This window comes from Achroia grisella, unplaced genomic scaffold (assembly GCF_030625045.1).
Source record: "Achroia grisella isolate CSIRO2021 unplaced genomic scaffold, CSIRO_AGI_Agris_v1 utg241, whole genome shotgun sequence".
In the NCBI taxonomy this organism is placed as follows: domain Eukaryota; kingdom Metazoa; phylum Arthropoda; class Insecta; order Lepidoptera; family Pyralidae; genus Achroia; species Achroia grisella.
In genome coordinates, this window is record NW_026712734.1 from 1,609,591 (window position 1) to 1,626,415 (window position 16,825).

The window sequence follows — 16,825 nt, forward strand, 5'->3', positions numbered from 1 at the left end:
TTTCCTATATGTGTTGAAATTCTTATATAATTTTTAATTTTATTTACCATATTTTTTTATATATATATTTAATTAGAATGGTTAATTAAGAGAGAAGCAAATTGCAAGTCGATTTTAATTTGTAACATTTCCTTAATTACTCAAATTATTATATTAACGAATTTTATGATGTATAAATGTGATATTTTAATACATTATCATAATAATAAAACAAAACAACAATAAAAATGTATCTAATTAAGACAGTTTTGGCTATCTTATAATGGATTACTTGATTTATCCAAGACAAAAACTATTAAACTTTACAGAATATTTGTTCAAGAGAGATGACAAAGTGATGTAAGTGCTTTATTCTATATTGACTCGGTACACATGTATTACTCCGGGGACAATTACTGTTACAAATTCTGTAAACTGTTGTTTACGTTGCAGTTACTTACAATTTGTACCAATTTATACGTTACATTTTATTTTCGCATATTATATATATAGAAATAAAAGAAATACTAATAAAATTGAATGGAATAGAATAGAATAGAAAATCATTTATTCAAATAAACTTAATTTAAGCACTTTCGAATAGTCATAACTATTTGTTCTTTATCTACCAGTCGTTCGAAAAGCTGTCTCATCACAAGAAGAACGAGCAAGAAACTTGTGTGTTGCACTTTTAAATAATCCTTGTAAGTTTACATTTACAAGTCGAAACGCGTTAATATAACCAATCAGCACTAACACACCAGTCTTACATTAGGAGGCGAGAATTTAATACACTTAGTTTTGTTGGAGTTTAATAATAGATTATTATATGTGAACCAATTTAATATAGTAGAAATAGCATAATTTACATCGTCTAATTTAAATAATATTTAAATTAAACTAATATTTAAAATATACTAACGAAGTATCATCCGCAAATAACACTATATCTTCAACGTTCTCTACCATGTAGGGAAGGTCATTTATATAGAAGGCCCTTAGACTTCACATCATCAATATCTACAGTTTGCACCCTATCCTCTAGATGAGTTTTCATTAGATTTAGGTCATTATCTCTAATACTACTAAGTAAGTATAGAAACACACAAACTCATTAATCTATTAGAAAAACAAATCTATGACTGTTTTAAGTAAAATAATGACTTTGTGACTAAGTAGTGCCAGCGACACAAACAAATAAAGAAACTGTTTAAAAGTGTATATATAATTTATATATATATATATATATATATATATATGTTATTTGTGCTACCTAATTCTTTGAGTATTAGTTAGCACAATTAATTTAATACAATAAGTTGGATCGTTTTATTGTGGTGGAGTACATATTTTACAATATTGATATAATAAATAGTTAGTGAGTTTAAAACTATTAAAATTGACAAGAACTCATAAACACATAATATTTCTTATCAATACAATATTACGAAAGTGAATTATTTACTTTGTACAACACAAAGATAAGTATTTAAAATTCTTTACCAAGTATATTATAAATAGTAATTGAATGTTGATATAATTATTTAAAGTTAGTTAAATATAAACTTCGATATATAAGCAATTTACTTCTATTCTTGTATTTTGATTTACGCACATTGAATTTTAAATACATGAGGAGCATTTTACTCCAAATTTCAATTACTCTACAAACTTTGTCGTAGAATTAGAGTGTACAGAATTAAACGTGTGGAGGTATGTGGAAATATCAAATGTACAGGACTTTTGGTCGCGTTTGAAACAGTTTCGTAAATTGCACGTAATTTGCGCGGGTGCTCGACAAGGAATCTACTGTCTTTAGTCGGACGGAATCTGTCTCTATGAGGTCTTGTATATGTCGATTTACAAACTTGATGTTGGTACGAGATAGCCACAAGTACAGCAAATGACTTTAACAATGATTCATGATAAATAGGTTTTTTAAATAACTTAAAAAAAATTAAAGGGATATAAAATATAATAAGATTACTGTAAACGTTGGCTCCAAAATTCTAAGTTATATGGCTACTTATTTTAATTAATTAATTAAAATAATGTTATAATTATTATAATTAATTATTATAAGTATAATTATTATAAATTATAATAAATAAAATATTATTAAAGATAAATTTTATTTATACTATAATACTTTATTTAAAATAAAATATAGAATTCCTTCATACATGTACTATATATGAAACAATACTATGTCCCAACAATGTATTTTATGTCCCAGGCACATACAGACCAAATTTTCTAAATATCAATAATAAAGAAATAAATATTAATATTATTACCAGCTGCCCCGGGAAATGTTCTTTTGCTATATAAATTAAAGTACTAATTTCCCCATTAAAAATAGAGATTGATTGTAGAAAGTAGAAAATTTAGGGAAATTTATTAATGTTTTTAATTCCAAATCATAAAAATTTATCCAAAACAAAACAAAATTGGAGTGGGACCATCTTTGTCACTTAGGAGTGAGAAAATACATTACTTGCTGTTGTCAGATCTATGAATATACTCACGAACTTTCATCAAGAATCGGTTAAGCCCTTTTGAAGGAAACTCCAAAACAAGCATTGTTACAAGCACTGTGAGACCAAAATTAGAATTAGGATGGATATGAAATTCTATTCTATCTTATATTATAGGAAAACATTTCTAACGTTCTAAGTTCGCAATGTGGTTAGTGCTTCAAGGACCTACATCGTATATTTGATTTTAGTACACAAAATCTTTTATAGTTTTAGTATTGTTTAGGTGATTTCGCAGTGGAAAAGGTAACAAGTAATTAGATAGCCTGACCTTTGTGCAAACTGGTTAGCCGCGCCCACATACGCAATTAATGGTTTATAGAACACAATTATTAACTGTTTTACTTTTTGTTAGAATTATGAAGCAATTTTAGGGAGGAGGAGGGGGAGGTGTTAATCCTTATAATACAAAATGTAATGTAACCTGTAATGGTTTTAAAAGAGTTTTCACAGTTTTATACAAAAAATAAGCTATTTCAACTGTGTTACCAGTTTGCTAATAAGAAAAAACGGTCAAAAATATATAGTGTTTTCACACATTTTTTGAAGTGGCGCAAGTATAGTTTCAACTAGTCGCTATAGTCATTTAACATTCCTACGAGTCGGTAATTTTAACAACAAAAACGGATTTTACGATAGTTTCGTAATTCAACTGTATTTTTCTGTTATTTTTCATTCATGAATAGATATCTTTTTAAAACACTAGATACATCGGAAAATGGCCAGTACCTCGGCAATCATAAATTTAGTAGACAAACAGCAGTGCAGCATAGACAGCAGCGTCGGAATTGGCATTGATTTCGCCGACACAAATGTGAAGTTCCACGTAGGTGTATTTGGAGCAAGCCCGGTCGTTCTACAAATACCGTCGTGTTTGATCTGTAGTGAGTAAATTCTCTTTGGGAAAGTTCCTGATTGTCTATGTTATTCATATTGGCTAATTATGGTTCCTGATGAGTTGTGTGTTTGTTAGAAAGTAGGATGATTGATTTTTGTTAAACCATAAATTATTATCTGTATCATATTTACTGTTGTGAGAATGCTACATGGGATACCGTAGGAGTCCGGAACACAAAGTAATGGAAAGTTTAAAATTATTGTCATCTAATAACATAGAGAATATGAGAGAGAAGCAGTGAGCAGCAGTATGGATCCAGGAGGTCAGATTCTCTCTAAGAAATTGCATTGTTGAACTATGTATATTAACGACCTTGGTAGTTTAGTAGTTTAAAATACCGCCTTCAGTTGGACGCAGGTTTGGTTGCAAAAATAGGTATTTATGAGTACGATGTTTTTATTAGTTTAAGTATATAATATGTATGTTATTCCAAAGAAGTATATTTAGTACTCGTATAAGTTGTCTAGTACAAATAACACAAGTTCTGCTCAGCTTAAGACTAGATAGGATTGTATGAATTGTTCTAGATTATGATTATGCATAATACGTCGTATTTGAACTACAGTACTTATTGGTGTAGATCAAGTGTACTATTAGCGATTGAGTGTGTGCGATTCCCAGTGGAATCGTTATCACTTTTAGTAGCAACATCAGCATTAGGATGGTGTTAATGACCATTCCCTTTGTCTCAGCATCTTTGGAGATTTATCTAAGTCTTATCTGAAGATTCATTTGTACGGATCAGTGATACGTATAACACAATATATAATTGGTATTTACGAAAGCATCTCTCAATATTAAAAATATTATAGTTCATTATGAAGTAACTTTTCTTAAATACTATCTAAGTTTATTGATAACAAAACTTATAAATCTATATATTAAATGTAACCAAATGTATCGATATCTTTGAATAGGTATGCATACTCCTACTTAGATACCAATACAATCAGGAGCCCTATCATTGACTGGATATCGTGACGGAAATTCAAAGAGCTCATTAGTCCTAAAACAACATAAACTTGTGACTTGTTTAAACAAGACCCCGGCGAAATCAACGGAATTGCACGTCGTATTAAACATTCTGAAAGTTCGGACGTGGGGCTCGAGCCCCTTCCAATGAAAAGAGGTGACATGTTAAAGTTTACTTTTAGAACAACCAGAATTGTTTGTTGTTGATGTCCTAAAACAAAAGCTGTTGTATTATCTTGAGTGTATTTTGTCTATAAGGTTCCATAGAATTTTGACACACTCTTTCATCTAAAAAAATTAAATAGATTTATAGCTGTTATTATTGTTTATAACTTACAATATCCTAGCATAAACATTATTTTAATATTGACCAGATTTTTTGAACTGCTTTTGAATTGTCTTGCATATCTTATATGGTTATTAGTGCAAATGTTTTAAGTATTTTTAATGTTCAATTGCGAATGATAATTTCAACTTGAGTTTGCAGTTTTAAATATTTTCGCGAAGCAACTTCCTGTTATGTCTACTGAAAAAGATATTTCCTCTCATCTTTAGTACGACCTGTCATTTTTATTTTTTAATTACCGTGCTCTGTCCATCGTCTGTCTTAATTATTATTATTATGTATATGATATTAATATTTTTCCTTTTTTTGGTATTTTCATGGTTGTACTAATAAGATTATATCTTAGTAGTTCAACCATGAAAATAGGCGCTTGGAAATGATAACGATTTCCCATATATTTTTTATTAGTATCTAATCTTATTATTTTCATACGTAATATTTACAGAAGATATTTATTAGATATACCTAGTTATTAGTTGATTGTTTAATTTCAATACATTTTGACAGAAATGACAAATATTTCTATAAACATACATATAACATATTAAAAAGCTGCTAACAAAATAAATTTATAATTAGACAAAGTAGTATCATCATTTATTTTTTACGTTCATCACTAATTACTAAGTATTGAAACTGACACGGTCAAATTGCCGCTTGTTCATTTGGCACCGTTCAGTTTTTCATTATTTTCTCACTGAAACAAAGAAATCACAGTTAAGTTTTCGACAGAGCAGCAACTTTGAGACGATCAACTTTTTTTATCGAACATTCGATACCTTACTTAATTGAAAAGTTTTAAAAAGACCTTTATAAAAGTTTCCGGATAGATGGACACATAATTAAGATGAGACGATATTTTTCACGGCAAAAATTGTGATCCTTAATTGTGCGTAAAATCATATTTCTATCAAAAAATGTTATTGAAGAGAGATTAATTTAAAACAGAAGCAGTTTTTAATTCCATAAAATACTTATTTAGTTTTAGTTTGAGATACTCTACATCATAATAAATAAAATTATTAAAATAAACTCCATATTACTTCTCCGATCGACCCCCCTCCCATTCAAATCGAGATTAAAATTACGACGGACTGTGTCGAGTTTCGAACACCTAGCTGTACCCTGCTCACACTATAGTCTTAGCCATCATACAGAAGTTGTTTTTCAGCCATTCCATAAGTCCATTTCGTAAGCATGGGCATATATATATTTGTACTCGCCTCAATTTTCGGTCTTTGATGTCTACTGCTTACGGCATGAGAATAGTTAGAAAAAAAGTTTGCTTAGACAGTAGTAAACTACAATAAAAACAATATGTTTGTTTCTATTTTCTCTTGGATTACAATTCAAGTCGTTCTGTTTAGAAATGTTATCCAAGAAATTGAACTCACGGATGATTTTTCTCGTAGACGCTCGGGACAAGAAAGCAGTTGGATTCTCGGTACATGATATCACGTTTCTTACTACATGGCCATGCGATACTCCAAGCTTCGTTCTGAAATAAAATATAAATTTCATCTGTATAAAAATAATATTATTATTGTAACGTATACGCGACTAAGGCTTTACAACAAACAGCAATGTGGGCAAAGAGTTATAAAGCCTTACTGCATGGATATCAAGCGGTAAGGCTTTATAACTCTTTGCCCAATAATTTAAAGACAATATATGTACGATCAGAAACAAGTTTAAGTGCAGGTTGATGAATTTATTAGTAAAATTTATTAAAAGTGCATAATTTCAAATATAATATAAATTGTTACAGAATAAATAAACACTGAATACTTATAACGAAATAAAAGAGACAAATTTTATGTTTATCGATTGAACCAGAAACTAATTGATGAATTCAAGATCTGAGTGTGAAGAGTGTTATACTCTTGTTCATCCAATCATTTTGTATCAAGAATATCGTTTAAGTACTTTCCCTATGTTTATGGCATTGAATTCTAAATGTAATATTAAATAATAACGCTGGACAATTCATACAACGCCGTCTAGTCTCAGGTTTAGCGGAGATTGTGAGATTCATATTTTGAATACACAGACAATATACACAAAAATCACCCAGAGCAATAAAAATAATCATACTAATGAGTACATAATGTTTGTATCCTGCGAGGAATTTAACCGGCGATCATTGGAAGTAAAGCGGTAGTAAATCGCTAGGTCATCGAGACCGTAGATACTGTAAATACTGTTATCATTTTAATAAGTAAATAGTAATATATTAAAAAATATATAGTTGGAATAAATTCTTACCGCTTTTGCTCCTTTAAAATTATAACGATGTTTTTGCTCTTGTGATAGACGTAAGAGTCTTCGCTGCTCTTGATCTTCATCCTGTAAAACATATTGAATTAAAACAGATATCTAAATACTAACTTCTGCATTATCTGTATCTAGAAAAAGCAAAATTATCTTCCTATTATAGTTTGAAATCTGCAAAATTTTTTCAAGCCTATTTTAAAATGCATATTAATAGAAACATTCCTTATCTTATATGAAATGATTACTTTTATCAGGTAACTACTTATATGTATGTATTAGGTTGTTATTATATTATATTAATTATTATTTAGGATGTAACTTTAAATATTTCTGTGCCGTAATAGTAAAACATAGTTAAAAAAGACCTAAGGAAATAAATAATTGTTAATATTCAACCACATGTAAATATGAGTAGTTGAGTAGGAAATACCAATTTCAACATCTCACTCGTGCTGTCAGAACTTTTCTAATAAAGTAAAAATGAGTATGGGAAACTCCACGAGGTATATACTAACAAAGTCATCTTGGTACACATAGTAGGTGGCTTCGTCGACGTCTGGTCTGGAACAGAACAATCATAATTAGCAGTGAAGTTTACTTCAGCAAAATAAATAACGCCCTTTAAACTTTAAATTAGTTTCAGACATAGTGATTTGGCGAGAACATGTATGATCTGTAACTTTTAATAGAATTAGTTATCAATTATTATGTTGGACTGTATATATTTATACATAAAATATTTAATAACTAGTAGACACTTAATTTTTTAGGGATTTTTGTGTACTAAATGTAACGATGTCAATCTCTTCGTACCGAAGTTAATAACATAAAAAGAAATAGAATATTTAAGCAACTTCTAAAACTCCAGTTAATAAAATTACAAAACATGAGACCAATAAACTCTATTTATCTAAAAAAATAATTATCCAAGCACGTACATGATTTATTTACACGTGTTGTACAAAACTTGTAATTTAAACTAACCTTAATACTATTTCATTTCAGGTGTAATAAAACAATAATGATATGAAAAACATGCAAACATAATTAAATATTCCCTATTTTAATTTCTTTGGACCTTTGTTTTAATGGAAAATAGGTATATAAATTTTTAATTAAAATAAGAAGATTTTAACTGTGTGTCTAGTTTTCTCAGTGAGCACTTACGCCGATAGACATAATTTGATTTCAATGCCAGATTCAACTATTAAATCGTGTGCTTCTTGGACAGTAAGCTTCTGAGTATCAATGCCATTGATATTATTTAGGACATCTCCTACTTTCATACCTGCATGTTGAGCTCGACTGTCATTTTTCACCTGAAAAATATAAGGATTAAAATAACAACTGGCTAAGTTTAGAACTAAATTAATATTGTGATTTATAGTTATTCGGGGAGAGCCACCTAAGTCAAAGAGTTAAATTAAAGAATACTTATTGGGTTGATAAATTATAAAAATACGAAATATTCAAATAACAGATTATAATAAATAATAATTAATCTAAATAAAGCTTATAGGTTTATTCAGCATACGAGTAAGCTGGAAGCTGCTAATTGTTAAGTGCTGGTGTTTCACCAGATACCTTTATGAAATTTGCTGAGTAAAGACCGCCGATAGCGAATGTGGATAAAACCATGAGAATGATCTACATATATCTATGAACTAAAATATACGTAACATTTCTGTAATCATAAAATTTCCTAGTCTACTTATTTGAATAGTCGACAGAGCTGGAAGATTGGAGTCTTCGTGAAAATATCTTATTTGCATTTTTTATAAAGAACAAGTATGACATAGAGATTAACAAATAATAATAAAGAAAGGCAGAATGTTTTCTTCGTAAGATATTTTTATATTACCAATAGAAATGGCAATATACATACGGCGACGTTATAAAAAAATATTTATCTAAGATATTATTATATTATTTTATGTAGTTAAATATTTTTACATAATATCCTTTTAAAATGAAAAGGACGAAGTAAGGGACGTTTACAGATGGATAAATAAAACGCTACGCATCGCTTTTTGTAATTGGCTTCGATTTACTGCCAATAGGAAATATTAATATATCAATTGTTATGTACAGACAAATTTAATTCCTTTGTAATAGCGTAGTAAAATTACTATTATACTGTATGTATAATAATTTTAAAATGTAATAATGTTTTACTTAATGAAAATGTGAAAACATGTATTTGAAATAATAATGATCATATATTATTTTTAGTATTTAAATACTAAATAATTTTAAAGGTATTTTATACATATCTATTTACAGGCAACTTAGTCCTCTGCAGGCTCCAAAGCCAACCAAATAATTATCTAGTGCGTAGATATTGTTTTAAATATACAAAGAAAATATTGTTGTTGTTTTATTATTCGTGACTTTATATAACGATTCTAATAATAAAGATATATACGACATAAAACTTTTACAATATAATGATGTATGAGCTTGGATGGGAAAAATACCTTTAATTAAAAGCTAACCATGTTGCTTAAAAATTGTAATACAGAACAGATTGCATGTTGGAAACGTAAATCACTGTCAGTTTCTTGGACAGTCAGCGCAATAAATGGGCTCTGGTTTATTAAAATATCGATCCGCAATGACTGTGGGACAATTGTGCTCTCTGGATTGAATAGGCGTACGAGTCATGACTAGGAGTGAATTTAGTTTGAATGACGTTTGTGTATACCATTGTTGCATTGGAAGCTTTTTATTTACGTACCATAGTATTCATCAAGTTTGTTCACGAGACTATCTATCATTAATTGTCAAAGTAAAAATTATGGTATAATTTTTTATTTTTACATAATTGGAAAAAAAGAATTACTATTTTCATAAAAAAGCATTATAGCGACACTCGAATTTTATTATGAATCCAAATACCTTATATTTAAAGTACAGTAAATAATATTTGGATGCAGTATTTTTAAAATCATAAATAGTTTTTTAGGTATTTGGAATAGGAAACAAACTGACGACCCAACTGATATTAAACGGTAATTATACGTTATTCTATGAATCAATTACCACTCATATGCTGCCTTCCAGAGGACAAACTATCATGTCTCTTAATCTGTAATGTGTCTAAGCTTGCAAATTAACCACTTAGCGGCTGAAGTAGGTGAGACTGTGAGACGCAGTCATATTTACAGTCTACCTTGGAAGCAAATGGACAAACAATAATCTGAACCTTGAATAAATCAATCCTAATTACTAATACATAAGTACTGATATAAATTGTCTATTAGATTATATTACATACCTGTGTTATTCTCAAGGGCGTATTATAGTAAGAACCACCAGCCAAATTAAATCCCCATATCGTATCATCAAAGTTGACACGTTCGTGTATCCCTTCATTGTCTGATTTCCATGATGGTAGTTTTTCTGCATTCTGCAGTGTGAATTCTAGTTCCTTTTGTAGTTTTAACTGACAATAAAAAAATATTAGATATATCAAGTTGCCTATAAATAAGTCATTAGATATATAAATATAATAATAATATTAGCAATGTATTTATTTGAAGTTAGCATTAGGTGGACCTACTTTTTTTTGTTTTCAGTGTACAAAATACATTTATTAAAGAACCAATATTACTGATAAATTGTACTTTTATGCAGTAGTAATTGTGATACTGCATAGTGTGATATTGTGAAGACTGGAGCAGTACTCCAAAAGTCGTGAATCTAAACCTGTTTTCTGAAACTTTGTTTTAAAAAATAATGTATATCACACCGTTATATTCATATTCAAAACTATGATCACGTCATTGACTGTTTGTCTGTATAATTGTAAAACTAAAACTATAGATAAGTTTTATTCAAGATATAATATACTAAATTAGCACAATCTACCACTTCTTCACGAATGAATAGTTTCCTCACTTGTAAGTCTAAATAATAGTTTATTTGTTTACAATTTAATACGAATTATTTCATGGTAAATGAATCGATGTAACGATTTTCACTGCAATCGGTGATTTGACTAGGTTATATACAGTTCACTAAAGAACATCGATGTCATTCTCGGTGTCAGTAATTTGTTTGACTACCGTCACGAGATTATCCCACACAAGTTTACGAAACTCCTCACAGGCGATATCCCTTATTGACCGATATTATCAAACCTCGTCTAAACTTATTTATCATGGGATTTCACGCAGATGACAACCTTAAGCTACCTTTACGGTTGACATTCGTGTATACTCATAATTTATTTTCGCTCGCCTATCACACCAATTGTTAGTAATAGTGGTGATCAGTGCATAGCCTTTATGTACGTATAAATTTATAGAGTTAATAATAAATACATGCTTATATACATGAACAGCACTGTAGACATCACGTCATCATGTGATGCCTTAGACATTCATACGTTGCCATTCCGGAGGAATAAGACGCAGTTCAACCGAATCGCAGCTTATAATGTAAGCTGAAATTGAGAGAGGAACCCACGTACACGACTTCTTGTAAAGTCTACTTCGGTTAATTAATATAATAATATATTATGATAATTCGTATCTATGAACTATCAAGATATATTATTAATACGGTAGGTATCTAGCACTTTATGCTAATATTTTATAACTAAATGTAATTTAAAAAAATAATTTTTTTATAAATATTCTAGGTAATGATAGTGACAAAATAAAATTAAATATATTTGCAGGACTGTCATAATTAGAACCTTCTAGATTATATATCACCAGAGAACCGGTGATATATAATTTAGCATTTTGTATGTAGATGTAGGATACAAGAAGTTCAAATATAATTGATTGTCAATTGTCTTCACATAAAAAATTATATGAATAAATGACTTGGAGTTTACATACGTTTACATGTTTATGAAAAGTAGAAAACGACGAAGCCTCTAAATATTAATATATAATGTATCCCTGTGTTAAAATTTTGTATTAAGTTCTATTAAGCAAAAACATGTATATTGTTAGCCATATGCTCTTATGTTAATAAATAAATAAATTCATAATTTCAAATACCAGTATTTGTTACCACATGCATAACATTACGGACATTTTCAGTAACAATTAGTAATAATTAATAGTATTAAATATTAACAATATATATATATATATATATTTATATTAAATATCTTAGAGACTTGTTTATTTGTAGTAGGTAGTTAATTAATTAAAGTATAACAAACTTACATTTTTGACTTTCCTATCCATCTTCGTCAAAGATAATAAAAGTTGCGAAATGTAAACTTAGTATGCTGGAATTGCTACGAACACGCTTTTTGCTTTGGCGAGTTCGCTGAGTAATGAAATTGTACTGAAGCTGGCGCTCTTTCATTCATTATCTTAATCACTGATGCATAATCGGGGGGCCTTTGTTAATTGGACGTTATTAATAAACTGCACGAGTGTGGTGAGAACAAACAGTAGTGCCTCTCATCATCCAAGTTTTTCTTATTTCCCCGGACGATGCACTAGAGTTGTTTTCTTATAATTTTGTACAAAAGGAGGTTACATTTTTAAATTCCAATATAAATTCAGCAAACCTCTATTGACGACAATTTTGTTCACTTTTATGTTTTTACGCATTCAAATCAAGCAATCATTCAAGAATCGGTATAAATTAAAAGCTAATGATAGGTATTTTTGCTTAAAATACTGTAGACTAGATATCCTTCAAGATTGATTGAAATTATTATTATTATCATGACAGATGTTATTTAAAGTTTTATACATCTATTTTAACCTCGATCATTCAAAATAAACGGCATCAGTTATGTATGTCCGTCTGTCTGTATACAAATAAATTTTCATTACTCCGCTGACAGAAAAAAAACATGTGATTGATTGAGAATTCAAGTACGACGTTCGACATCCCAAGACTGTTGGCAAACTATCTACTACATGATACTGCTGTCATCGGTATCTTTTAGATGGAAGTTGTACAATATTGTTTTCAGTACCTACATTTACTTTACATACTGAACTAGAAAAATGTATACAATCTTAGAAATACAGAAGTTGTCTATTCGACAGTGAATTTGTACATATCTGTATTATACAACATATTCGCCCACATTGAATTAATTTTAGATTTTTTTGTTAATCCAAAATTTGTATAATAAGCATGTCTAATTTCCAAATTCAGTCACATAAGAGGGTTTTTAAACCCTGTAATGTAATTATTATAGTCAATAAAATGTATATATATGGTATATGTAAGTCTATTGGTATATACTTTCTGCTACATTTTCAAACACCAGATTTTTATAACAAATGATTGTAATAGTAAACTTATGCAATGTATTATCCAATAGACTACATGTATTTGTTGCAATATGTTATTGTACAATGTTAAACAAGAGTTCTCACAAGAGAAGAAACAAAACATTTACCATTAGCAATACTAAAATATACGTGTATTTGTCATTTAATTTCTCCGTAACGACTGGATCTTATTAATGAAATTTTGTATATTTCTATGGGTTCATGAATGGTTTGAATATACAGTTGGACTTATCAGGTGAACTGTCTTCTAGATAGGACAAGTTCGAGCTGTGAATATCTAATTTATTATTGTTCAATATATCTTATAGGAAACAAAGGTATAATTATATACATAACTATCTAAAGTACGTACCTTTAATCACTATAAACATATTTTTAATTTTATTGGCTTAATAATTGTTTTAATTCGTTTCTATTATTTGATTACTATTATTATCTTATTCAAAATAAAACAAAAGTCCTAACAACAATGTCGCATGGAATATGGTTTAAAAAGCGGGGTAGGTAATAGTTATTAAATTGCAATTTTAAGCTTTACGCTCCTGGACGATAAGAGGATTTTGATTCCCCTTCCAGTTTTTGCTGTATATACATAGGGCTGTTGGGTTTGAAAGGTGTCACATTTTGGTCATAACTAAGTGAAGGGGAAAAATACAATTAAAATTATCCTTTTTACGTCTAAACCAATATTATAAAGCTGAAGAATTTGTTTGTTTGGTAAAACACCTTTATTTGTGTAACTACTTTGAATTGAAAAATCTTATTATTCTAGAGCCCCATTTATGAGACTTCGTCTGCATCACACTCATCATTATATATAGCCCAATTTACATAATTTCTTTTTAAATTATAAATTATAGTCTATGTGTTATTCTGGTGTATAAGCTATGTTACTGGAAAGTTTCATCAACATCCGTTTAGTAGTTTTTGCGTGAAAGAGTAACAAACATCCATCCATACACATAAAATTTCGCATTTATAATATTAGTAAGATAGTATATATTGAGAAAAGAAATATCGTTAGAAACATTATACAGTCGCCACCCCTGAAACTCGCATCTGCTCGAAACTCGAATGGTGTAAAAACGCGTTCCATTCCACGGCCGCTAGGATTACGATGTCAATGTAAACAAGATCAGTAGAAATATTTTTCATGCGAGCGACGCAAATGGCAGTCGTTCCATCATTTCGCTCCATCTTCGTTTCCCATGCTTACATTTATTTCATTTCATTGTTTTGTTGTTATTTTACGGAAGAAGATATTCGGGTTTGTATTATGTTATTGTTATTAAAGGGGCGCGCTTCTTTCCCTTTAATGTCAGACAAATAAAGTGAAGCAATAAAAATGTCAAATAAATATTTGAAACACTATTATTAGTAATGCTAAATGAAATAAAAAATAGTTGAAAGAGTTAATATAACTTTTGCACCAACGTTATAGTTTTATTTTAATATCCTTACTTCCTTACTTTCTTACTAATATTATAAATGCGAAAGTAACTCTGTCTGTCTGTCTGTCTCGCTTTCACGCCAAAACTACTGAACCGATTTAAATGAAATTTGGTACACAGATAGTCTAGACCCTGAGAAATGACATAGGCTACTTTTTAATGCGAAAATAGGGTTGTAAGGGGTTGATATTGGGGATGAAAGATTGTATTGAAGAATCGTCATTTTTGAAGCTAGAAGATTAAAACTCATTTGTGATGCTGCTAATTGAATATAAATAAATATGACATACAAAGTTTTTAAAAATTTTACCCTTAAAGGGGTTAAATAAATTAGGGGATAATTTTTATTATGTAAATTCGTCATGTTTTAAGCTAGAAGCTTGAAACTTATTTTTGAGGCTGTTGATTAAATATAAACAAATATGACATTCTAAGTTTGTAAAAACTTTACCCTTAGGGGGGTAAAATAAAATAGGGGGTGAAAGTTTTTATGTAAATTCGTCATTTTTGAAGATAGAAACTGATTTTTGAGAAAAATTAAAGAAAATATTATTATTATATTAATATTTATAATAACAATTTAATTATTATTATAAATAAAGAAAAATGGGCTGTAAAGAATTTAAAGGAGAGTTAAATGTTTATATATAAATATTGTCATTTTTAAAGATAGAAGCTTGAAGTTTAATTTTTAGCCTATTTATATAGGATAATTATTATTTTATAATTGCATATTATTATGCACAATGTCAATCTTCGTACCGAAATGTAAGTATTGCAACAAATACATGTAGTCTATTGGATAATACATTGCATAAGTTTACTATGTAGAAAAAGAGTTATATGGGGTTGAAAGAGTTAGGTATGGAAGTGTCGTCATTTTTGAAGCAAAAAGGACGAAACTTTTTCATTTGGCTTTTATTGGGTTAGGTCATTAAATATTTTTTCATTATTTTATTGCTTTAAATACGTATTTTTGTGTGCTTTTAAGACTAGAATTCACAATTGACATCTAAGATTTTGGTCAGTAATTATAAATCGATAAATATCCATATTGAGTATTTTGTTTTATGCATCACAGTAAAGGTTGAAAAGAAAGTATTTTTGCATACTTTATTTGTATGTAAAAGTATAAGATATAATTACCAAAAATAAACCCTAACTATAACATTACTGTAAAAATATTCCGTTTATAATTGTAAACAATTAGATCAACGTTTGAAGTAGTTAAATTATTACTTTCAGAAATTGCTGCTCTTACATCGTTAAGTATCATAATATAGTATGTTGCATATTATTATGCACAATGTCAATCTTCGTACCGAAATGTAATTGTATATACACCAGCCTTGCGGGATATATATGTGTATAGCCACAGATAACATAATATAGCAGACATGACAAATTATGAGAAAACTCATCACTGCCGATATAATTAATATAGAGTGATGAGGTAGCAATATTTTCGCAGAAATTCATATTTTTAAAAATATGAATTAATGCGAAAATATTGCTGTTTGTTTTGTTATCGGAACTGCTTCTTTATTGTTACACTCAACAGGTGTGTGTACATCAATATTCTGTTACGGTGTAGTGTGGTGAATAAATATTTGAAAAATACACACCAATGCGTTAAGGAAAACTTCCCCCATGAAAAATATGGCTTGCAGTGTTCTCATAATAATAAAAGGCCGTATAAAATTTTGTGGGAGTAACAATGTTACATAAATGTGTAAATATATATTGTATTTGATTTTTATTTGTTTTTCATGATCATATTTTCAGGGCAGTCAGCTTGTTTTATTTTTAATTACATATAAAATGAGTTTGGTGGTTGTGATGGTACATCATAACGGCTATTCAGCAATCGTTATAAAATCTATAGGTAACATGTACGTAGTATTAGTAGTAGACATGCTTTTTATACCAGCCAACCATGGTCACGCAGATAAGTCACCAAGTCAGAATTGGACACATAGTCAAATGGTAATAAATTAAAGTTTATTTGGTTAAATTACATTTTCTACGTACAATTTCTTAAATATGTTTAATTTTATTCTCTAATTTAGAGAAAAAAGTATAGAAGG

General features: G+C 29.0%; 1 protein-coding gene across 1 annotated transcript; it reads right to left on the minus strand.

Annotated features, from left to right (window-relative positions):
* Positions 1 to 5,300: 5,300 nt before the first annotated feature.
* LOC131842618 (uncharacterized) lies at positions 5,301 to 12,288 on the minus strand. Its single transcript, XM_059191196.1, has 7 exons — positions 12,193 to 12,288; positions 10,284 to 10,451; positions 8,174 to 8,325; positions 7,522 to 7,567; positions 6,998 to 7,078; positions 6,127 to 6,230; positions 5,301 to 5,429 (listed from the first exon to the last, which is right to left on the minus strand). Exons 1-7 carry the CDS (start codon positions 12,211 to 12,213, stop codon positions 5,408 to 5,410), a joined length of 594 nt encoding a protein of 197 aa, XP_059047179.1. The 5' UTR covers positions 12,214 to 12,288; the 3' UTR covers positions 5,301 to 5,407.
* Between the last annotated feature and the right edge of the window lie 4,537 nt (positions 12,289 to 16,825).